General features: G+C 41.2%; 1 protein-coding gene across 3 annotated transcripts; it reads left to right on the top strand.

Moving 5' to 3' along the window:
- Positions 1 to 75: 75 nt before the first annotated feature.
- On the top strand, positions 76 to 9,420 carry PNO1 (partner of NOB1 homolog). 3 transcript variants are annotated; one of them, XR_014315151.1, is made up of 8 exons: positions 80 to 414; positions 655 to 804; positions 2,209 to 2,292; positions 2,668 to 2,728; positions 2,957 to 3,074; positions 6,701 to 6,842; positions 8,057 to 8,127; positions 8,968 to 9,420. XR_014315151.1 is itself a non-coding variant. In XM_082744130.1 (7 exons), exons 1-7 carry the CDS (start codon positions 208 to 210, stop codon positions 9,033 to 9,035), a joined length of 759 nt encoding a protein of 252 aa, XP_082600256.1. In that variant the 5' UTR covers positions 76 to 207; the 3' UTR covers positions 9,036 to 9,420. The 3 variants fall into 3 exon arrangements, 2 of the variants coding, with proteins under 2 accessions (XP_082600256.1, XP_082600257.1); XM_082744130.1 differs by lacking the exon at positions 6,701 to 6,842 and having other exon boundaries at positions 76 to 414; XM_082744131.1 differs by lacking the exons at positions 6,701 to 6,842; positions 8,057 to 8,127; positions 8,968 to 9,420 and adding an exon at positions 6,909 to 6,942.
- The last annotated feature ends 540 nt before the right edge of the window (positions 9,421 to 9,960 follow it).

Genomic DNA, 9,960 nt, shown 5'->3' with positions numbered 1-9,960 from the left:
CAGGCATAAATTAGGAGGTCCCCGCTTTCCTACCCCCAGCAAACGCACAAAACCCTGCTTCAGGTCCCCTGCGTGGGACTTCTCAGGAAACGGGGCGGAGGCCTGGGGCTGGTTGGCGGACGCTGGACCCTGCGTGGCGCGCCTGCGCGGTGCGGCGGCGCTCGCGTGCGAGCCGGAAGCACATGTCGGAGCTAGAGATAACCGGGCATGGAAACGGAGATGGAGGCGCAGAGCGCGGGGGCCGAGGACGGCTTCACCCAAGTCACCCGCAAGGGTGGCCGGCGGGCGAAGAAACGGCAGGCTGAGCAGCTGTCCGCCGCGGGGGACGGCGGGGACGCGGGCCGCATGGACACGGAGGAGGCCCGGCCCGCGAAGAGGCCCGTTTTCCCTCCCCTCGCCGGGGATGGATTCCTGGTACTAGCGGGGACCGTGGGACGGGAAAGGGACCGGAGACAAAGGTGGGCCAAGCCGGTGGTCTCTGCGGGATGTTGAAAGTGCGGGGGCTCTTCTTTACTGACGTCCTTAAAGAAGTGATTGTCTTGCACGAAGTTCATTTTTTCAGTTAAAGAAAGCTTCTTGTGGAAGAGCCGTCAGTTTACAGCTCCACCTCCATCCCTCGATCCATCTCCCGACTTGTGTGTTCTTTTATTGTAGAGTGGGAAAGAAGAAACAAGGAAAATTCCAGTCCCAGCTAACAGATACACGCCATTAAAAGAGAACTGGATGAAGATATTTACTCCTATTGTAGAACATTTGGGACTTCAGATACGGTTTAACTTGAAGTCGAGGAATGTAGAAATTAGGGTAAGGAGAATGTCAACCATTTCGCAATATATTAGGGTTTCTTTTTTCTACAGGGGTGAAAAAGCGTGAATAGACTTTCCTTAATGGGACTTATTTTGTTAAGTGGTCGTTATGCAGTTTTCTCAAGTAGTAGAGTGAGTTTGAACTTCTTGAATGTCTTCAAAATCTGCTTCAGCACAAATGCTAGTTGAATTCATAAGGTGGACAAAAGGTCATAACCAAAATATTGGTTATGCCTGTGCGTGTATTTTATGATGCTCTTAGCAGAGCAGGGAGCCGGATATGGGGCTGGATCCCAGGACCCTGCAATCATGACCTGAGCTGAAAGCAGTCACTTAACTGAGACACCCAGGTGTCCCTGAACTTGCCTTTTACGTAGGGATCTAAGTCCCAAGTTCATCTGACCAACTCTTTGAACCTTTTTATGTCCACACCTGTGGGGACTTTGCTGTTTGAAGAAAGCCCTCTACTGCATACTCTGTTTTCCAGCCTCGATTCCAGGCATCCCTTGGAATCTGGCTCAAGTGCTTTCTTCTTTACGATTGCTGTGTGTTTCAGTCCTTTCTGCGGAGCCTACACTCTTAAACTGTGCTTGGCTGTCTTATGACTCGCAGAGGCATCAATTTGGATTCCACTCACACCTGTTGGGACTGCAGGATGCCAGGCACACAGTGGTGCTTTGGCATGTCCCATGTCATTTTAATCTTTCAGATAAGCCTGTGAAGTAGTCATATCCCCACCATTTAGATGTGAGGAAACGGAGTCAAAGGAGTAGGTTAGTCAGAGTCATCAAAGTCGTTCACTAACAGGTGAGTCTTGTTAGTCCTGAAAAGATCCCCCACTCTGACCTTTTTATTTTACAAATGAGAAAACTTAAGACCTGGAGCACCTATGGGACTTTCCCAAGTTCACATACAAGATTGGAACTGGGAGCTAGTTTTATATGTACATTATACAACTTTGCGTAGTTAGAAATTTGTCAAATATGTGGTCTCCTCAACTAAATTGGAGTCTTTGTGGAAGAATGGAAATGATGCTTTTGGAATCAGACCTGTTTCAGAATTCTGCCTTTTTCACATTTCAGTACTTCAGTTTTCTCAAATACAGAACTTATCGTATTACATAACTTTCAGAAGCTGTTGTGTGTGAAGCACCTTTGCGGTGCCTGTCACTTTTAGTGGCTGAGATTTTATGAATAGCAGCTATTTCTGCAGTTATCTAGTAAAGCCTTTAAGGACAAGATCCTGCTTAAACCATTCGTGGTAGTTAGTCCTGGAGTTGGTGCTTTGGGAAACATCAGCATATGATGACGATTATAAGCTGATGATCACTCCTAGTGTTGTACTAGAATATTTTCATTTCCAGTCATAATATGTGCCTCTTCTCTTTTTTTTTTTTAAACAGACTTGTAAAGAAACCAAGGATGTTAGTGCACTGACAAAAGCAGCTGATTTTGTGAAAGCCTTTATTCTTGGGTTTCAGGTGGAGGTAAGTGATTTCATGACATCTAAAATAGGTGCTTAAAAACACTTAATATGAGGAGCACCTGGGGGGCCCAGTAGGTTAAGTGTTGCCTTTAGCTCAGGTCTTGATCCCAGAATCCTGGGAATGAGCCCCGCACTGGTTTCCCCATTCTGTGAGGAGCTTGCTTCCCCCTCTCCCTCTATCTGCTGCTCCCCTTACTTGTGTGCGCTCTCTTTCTCAAATAAATAAAATTTTTTAAAATACACACACTTAATACGAATGTTTCAGTGGTTGGGCTTTTTAAAAAAATTGAGTTTTCTAAGTCTGGTGAATTTTAACTTAATAGTTATTCTCAGGTATATAAATGCTAAATTCACAGCATTTATATTTATGTTATAGGACGCACTTGCCCTCATTAGGTTGGATGATCTCTTCCTAGAGTCTTTTGAAATTACAGATGGTGAGTATAAGGTGATCTTTTCCTGTTAACTATTGTACTGCCGACTTTGTTTTGCTGGAGACTCTTAGCTTTCTAATAGCATCAGTTGACCTGTATTATTAGCCAGTTTTAAAAATATATATTTTTTGTATCTTTTAGTAGGGAAATTTAGGTAGTGATTAAAGTTCATTACAGAACAGGTGGTATCCTGGAATTGCATGTCTCCTGAGGCTTTAATCTCTCATTTAGTGAAACCCCTAAAGGGAGACCACCTGTCAAGGGCAATAGGAAGAATCGCTGGCAAAGGAGGAAAAACCAAATTCACCATAGAGAACGTGACACGGACACGGATAGTTTTGGCTGATGTGTAAGTATCTGATCTTGGAAAAATTATTGTCCTGATTTATATTTGATCTTCTGCTTGTTTCAAGAAGTCATAAAGTTTTGTACTTTATGCATAATATTGCTACTGACTCTTTGTCAATATTTGGTTCTGAATGAAATACATAGTTACCTCGAAAGCAGTTTAAGTTATCTGAGGAAATCTTGGGAATTCTTGTGTTTTTCCTCGGTTAGCAATAAAGTACAATAAAGGGCACATGGTGGCTCAGTTGATTAAGTGTCTGCCTTCGGCTGGGTTCCCTTGGGCTGGGAACCTGCCTTCGGTTGGGTTCACCTTCAGTCCGGGTTGCCTGCTTCTCCCTCTGCCCCTCCCCCTCTTCATGCTCATTCTTTCTCTCTCTCTCTCCCTCTCAAATAAATAAAATCTTAAAGAAAAAAAATAATAAAGGAAATGTTTAGAATTACTATTAAAAGAAGTTACATGACAGGTGAAGATTTAAATACTATCCGAGGGGACTCTTAAACCAATAGGAGACAGCAAGGAGTGGATTTTTTAATGCCATTGTGACTTTCCTTTTCAAGAAAGAAATATATGTGTATAGTTTTACACATATTTTAAAACTATATATAAAGGCCTTTCATAAAAGGACAATGAGTATTGCACGTTGGGTGAAAAACCTGGGAGCAGCTCTATGTGAACAGAAAGAAGATGATATAGGCTTAAAGTAAGGGTGCAGGAAGTCAAGCTGGGATTAGCCCTTGTGGGGGTTGAAGCTGCTGCGGGGCCAGGTTGGGGTTGCTGGCAGATGGTGTGGAGATTAGATAATGCCATGAAGTTGGGGGACAAAGCAGGTGACTGACAAGAGGAGGGACGTGCCTGTCGCTAAGCATAGAAGTAATATTTAAAATCATACTAACTTGGCTGTAAACTCGGGCTCACCATTTTTTAGAGCCTAAATTTTAGACTCTTTTACACTCGAGGGATAACAATGATACCAGATTGATGCCCAGTTACTGGAAGACAGGTTCATTATAATTTTGATCTTTGAGAGGGGAACCTGAGTGAGAGGGCCATGAGGAAAACTTGTTTTGCACTAGACATTTTAAAATATTTGGAAATGCATACGACATTTGGAAGTATCATACGTAGCCCTAAAAACCTTTGCTAATTTAGAAATCTAAAAATGCAACTGATGTGCTAATCAAATTATAGATACTATGATGTATCAAATTATAAGTATAAGCCTGCTTCCCCCTCTCTCTGCCTGCCTCTCTGCCTAATTGTGATCTCTCTCTCTGTTAAATAAATCTTTGAAAAAAAATTCTAAGTATATTGATGTGTTAACATAAAATTTACTAGTCGAACTGGTTTTTTTAACAGCTTGACTGCGGTGTGATTTACATATAAAAAACATCACAGTATTTAGTATCCTGTTCAGTGAGTTTTGGCCAAATCTATAGTCCTCTGATCCCACCTCAGTCCCAGGCAATCACTGATCTTTCTGCCATGGTTTTACCTTTTCTAGAAATTTATATAAATGGAAATACACAGTATGCAGCCTTTGGGGTATGGCTTCTTTTAATTAGCGTGCTGTTTTTCAGTAATTTCTCTTTACTGCCAAGTACTCTCGTAAGGTATTGCATTTTGTTTATCCATTCAGGTTTGATGGACGTTTGGGCTGTTTTCAGTTTGGGTTATTATGAATAATGTTGGCTATTATTGAATTACTTTTGTATTTTTCGGGTTTTTTTTCCCCAAACTGAATTACATACAACTTGAACTTGAGTATACTGTCTTGAGTGTTCAGTATAAATAGGCTAATTGGAAATCCACACGTTCATCCACGTACTAATTGTAGTTAACCATAATGTGGACTAGTATGCACCCGTAGGTGTTGTTTTGATGAGTTGCTGATAACCTGGTGGTAAAATACAGTATGATGTGAGCAAGATAAAAAACTAAAAGCTATCCCCAATGTATTCAGGGCTTCAAATGGGAAATAGTGTTGCCTGCGTGTCCCGAGACCTCCATACCACTCCAGCCACTGCCCCATCATTTTGGTGGTTTTGGCAGCAAAACTGCTCACACTTCATTCGAGCTCACTGTTCCTCATCTTTCCTGCGCCATTGTCAAGAGTTTTTATCAAAGTTAGACACACACATACTTGAGCAAGCCCCAGATTTCTACCCCTACCTCTAGTTCCTCTTCCTCAGAGGAACTAATTTCACTTCCTCCAGGTCATTTTAAAAAACGGTTTATCTCCAGATTTTCAAATACCATGTTTACATACCAGCTTTTTTTTCTTCATCATTGACTTTCTACCATAAAAGATGAAAATTTAGCTTTTTTTCATCTCTCCCCCAACTTCTACCCCGTGTACTCAGCCCTTCTGACAGCCAGGTTGCTCATGTGTCCCTGAGCTCCCCGTACGCTCTGGGTTTTGTGAGACCGGTGTTCCCGTTACCTGTGCACGGCGGCAGCGCTCGGTGTGTTGGCAGCCGGCCTGGGTGATGACCGTGATTCTGTGATTATTCTGTCTGCCCTTCACCACTTTGTTTTCACTTGAAAAAATTCTTACTCACGTTTGTGCTTTCTGATTATCAGTACAATTGAGTAAAAAGCTGTATGTCATCATATCTCCCCACGGTGTATCTGGGTGCATCACACGTTTGAGCAGCCTCTCCTGGAGCCTGCTTCCTCAGAAGCACTGCTACCCTCTCTGCCTGGTTCTCCTTTCACCTGTGCTCTTCCGCTGTGTGAATCCCTTGGTTGTTGGGTTCTCTTCCCTGAGTATTTCTTAAGGTTCTTTTGTTTTTCTTTTTTAATTTGAAATTTCATGTATTGCGAAATGAGCGCCACAGTAGGTCTGGTTAACACCCATCACCACAGTTACAAATTTGTTATTTTGTGTGTGAAACTTTTAAGATTTACTCTTAGCAACTTTCCATCATGTAGCATGGTGTTATTGACTAGATTGACACGCTGTTACCTTATATCCCCAGGACTTTTCTAACTGAAAGTTTGTGCTGTTTGACCCCCTTCACTCAAGTTGCACACCCTGCCACCCCTGAGTACTCCTCATTTTGGTGCCATATATAGTCGATGAGCTAGCTTAGCTAATATTTTTTTAAGAACTTCTAGTTCCAAAGGTGTCCTCTCTCCTGACTGACTATACAGTTCTGTTCTGTATGTTCTCAATGACATCCATTGAGAATTTTGAAGACATTGCTATATCCAGGCTTTCAGTGTTGCTGTTGAGAGGTCCAACGCCATTTTTATACCTGATTCTTCGAGCGTCCTAGCTGGCAGTCGTATTCTCTTCATCCAGTGTGTTCTGAAATTTCATAATGCTATGTGTTAGCGTGGGTCTATTTTTATTCATCTTACTGGGCCCTTTCAAACTAGACACTCATTTTCTACACTTTTCAGAAATTTTCTTGAATTACTTTGGTCTCGTTTTTCTTTCCCCCTTCCTATCTGGAATTCCTGTCTGTAACTTTATTCTTAATACCATATCCTTGATTTATGGGTGCATGAAAATAGCTTTTCTGACCTTACTGATGTGATTTCGTTTTTGCTGTTTCATTCTTTTTCCCCCTGGTCTCCATTTCTCTTTCTTCACCTTGCTGGTTGTAGCCTGTTTTTTGTAGTAGATGCTTCCGTCGGATTCTGGAGATCCTCTGTGTGTGTGCCACATGTACAAGAGGGAGGCAATAAAGAGCAGACCAGAAGCCCTGAGCTCATGGGGTCTGGAGCGTGGGGGACGCCAGCTGACCATAGGCTTCGCTTAGGGTAATTGCCAGGCTGTTTCTGATGCATCTTTTAATCATTTTTTTTAATTTCATTTATTTATTTGAGAGAGAGGAGGAGAGTGTAGAGGGAGAATGAGGAGCAGACTCCCTGCTGAGCAGAGAGCCAGACATGGGGCTCAATCCCAGGAACCCGGGGATCATGACCGAGCCGAAGGCAGACGCTTGACTGAGCCACCCAGGGCGCTTCTCTTTTGGACTTTTTTATTGAGCAGGTCAGGTTCCTGCAGAGAAGCATTCTCTAGGCTCTTTGCTGCAAGGCTTTGAAGCCTGGTTAAGGAAGATAGCTGGAGGTCTCAACAGCCAGTGTGCAGATATTTGCTTCCTATTGCCCGTTTTAACATGGCATTCCTACCCCTGGTCGAGACACCAGGTCTTTTACCTTTCCCAGGAAGCAACACCGCGCATCCCCCCACCATAATTTTGCCAGTTACGAGGGGTAGTTGCCTGATTGTACACAGAGTGGGGAAGAAAATCTAGATCATCTTGAACGGACTGTGTCAGTTTTGCCCCCATTTCAACATGCCTGAGCCTGTCTGGATGACTGAATGTTCTGTGCTATTCCCCTGACAGTTTTGGTGTCAGTTCCTTACATTTTGGAAGATGGGCTCAACAAGACAAATACTGTATTATCCATCTTGAGTCAGTCAGCCAAGAATTTCCCTTTGTAGGGTCCGGATGATCCTGAGTAGCAAAGAAATTCAGATAACCTTGAGAAAGCTTTACAGTTGAAATCCAGATGCTTTAATTAAGTGCAATGTTACTTCCATTTCTGGGTACTTAATACCAGCTCTGCCATTGTGTAATGATGGGCAGGTGTGTTTATTTTTTTACTTGTAAAATTTCCTTCCTCATTTATAAAATGCGAATACCACCTACCTTAATAAAACTCATGTGAGGATTAAATGGGAACACATAAAGCCCTAGCACATAAAAATCACTCACTTGGTGGTAGCCATTATTAGCCAAGAATCTTAAAAAATTCATTTCTTAAAATTGTTTTTTGTAATTTTTATTGGGCTATAATACACATACCATAGAATTCTTCAAAATGATTTTTAGTTTATTTAAGAGTTGTGCTACCATCACCGCCATTTTTATTTAAGAACATGTATTGTGATTTTCCAGAGTTTCTGGATCATGGGATTTAGTTAAGGAAATGCTTTTGTTGCTAACTTGTCTCACATTCTCTTGCAGGAAAGTTCACATCCTTGGCTCTTTCCAAAACATCAAGATGGCAAGAACTGCCATTTGCAACCTCATTCTGGGTAATAATAATGTATAATTATAATAATAGGGAATTTAGAACTCAAACCCCGTTTGCACATCAGCTCAAATTAAGCATAATGTTAAAGATTTCAAGTAGAAACTCTTAGAGGTTGGCAAATGTGGACCTAAAGAAAAAAGGATTATTTTTGCTTAGATTTCATCAGTCTGCTAGAGAAAAGAGTTTATTGGGTTATAGTGCTTAAATCTTTGCTTTGTTCCCCTGAGGTGCAGTGAAAAGCCACTGCAGAATAGCAGGCAGTGTGTTTTAGGCTTCAACGAAAAGAGAGCTGCTGATCACCATCAGTCAACTTAATTGATGCACTTCGTCGTCTTGTTTGTTTTAAATTTTATTTGAGGGTGAGCAAGCATGAGCAACTGGAAAGGGGGAGAGAATCTTCAGCAGACTCTGCACTGAGGGCAGACCCCAAGGCAGGCCTCTATCTGATGGCCCTGGGGTCATGACCTGAACCAAAACCAAGAATCAGACATTCAACCGACTGAGCCACCCAGAGGCCCCAGTCCTGTTTTTCAAACTGTGCAGCAAAGTCAGTAACTTCTGGTACCAGTTATAGGATTGTAGTAGTTTGCTCTAAATGGGATTTTCCATCAGTGCCCAGATCTGACGGACTAGCTTCTTTTTTGAAATATTTAGATAAGTCCTTGCCTTTGACTCTTAGGATGTAAAATATTTTGGGAGAATATTTGGGTATGATTTATGGTTCTTCTGTTAATTTAAGAGCGATCCAGTGGAAAATGTGCTCTTTAGTTGTAGACCACCTATCATGTGTTTTCTGTTTATGTGAGTATATTTGTATAGATGTGTTTCTTTTCCTCTGCAGGAAATCCTCCATCAAAGGTTTATGGCAATATCCGAGCTGTGGCTAGCAGAGCAGCAGATCGATTCTGATTTCAAATCAGAGACCTTTTGTCTTTGGACTCTAGAGAAAAAGCCCTTGCCCTCTGCACATGCTTATGAGAAACCACACGAAGAACTTTTCAGTCACGTTAAGCCTCCATAGCTTCTTCTGTTCTCAACCAGAAGCATCAACAGAAAGGTTTGATAATATTCACATGCAGCAACTTGAGGATAATTCCCCTGCCTGAATTTATTATCATTATTGTACTTATACCTTAATTATAATTTGTCACTTCATTTTAAATAAAAGATTTACATAGTTTATAATTCTATTGAAACTTGTTTAAACAGTCCTATATGAAATTATTTATAAATTTATAACCTTTATAAACATTTCTTGTCTATGGAGTGTAATTAAAACAGACAGCTTACAAAATCACTGAATCCTGACCCTTAATACTGAGTGGTATGTGGGCTTTTTAAAAGCAGTAGTTTGGAATTACTGTTGTGAACAAAGGCTAATCTTTTTACCTCTTTTGTAGTTTATAAAATTAAAGACATCACAAAGTTGATGTGAGGAAAGAATTCTATTTTTCAAATAAGCATTCGATCAAAGTAGCCGACCTTACCAGTGTTTCGATAAAGGTAAAATATGGTAAAAGTATGTTTTTACCAGGAAAACTATAAAATTCTGCAAATATAAGAGCTTGTTTTAACTACTGTCTGCCTATTCACATACTCATTTGGTAAGCATTTAATGTAAGTATTAATCTTTAAAGTATTTAATTTTAGCAAACACTAAGAGGTAGGTAGAATTCTGGACACTTGAGGCTGTTGGTGGACAGGGGGCAGAAAAAAAAAATCACTGTACTTGTGGAGTTTTCCTTTTATCTCAATAACCATGGAAGACAAATGTGCAAAAATACCTAAATTCTGTCAGCAAAGAGAAAAATGCTCTGAGGAAGTAAAGAGTGGA

This window comes from Mustela nivalis (assembly GCF_964662115.1).
Source record: "Mustela nivalis genome assembly, chromosome: 8".
Classification (NCBI taxonomy): domain Eukaryota; kingdom Metazoa; phylum Chordata; class Mammalia; order Carnivora; family Mustelidae; genus Mustela; species Mustela nivalis.
Note: the sequence above shows the minus strand (reverse complement) of the source record. Positions and strands in the feature narration are given on the sequence as shown.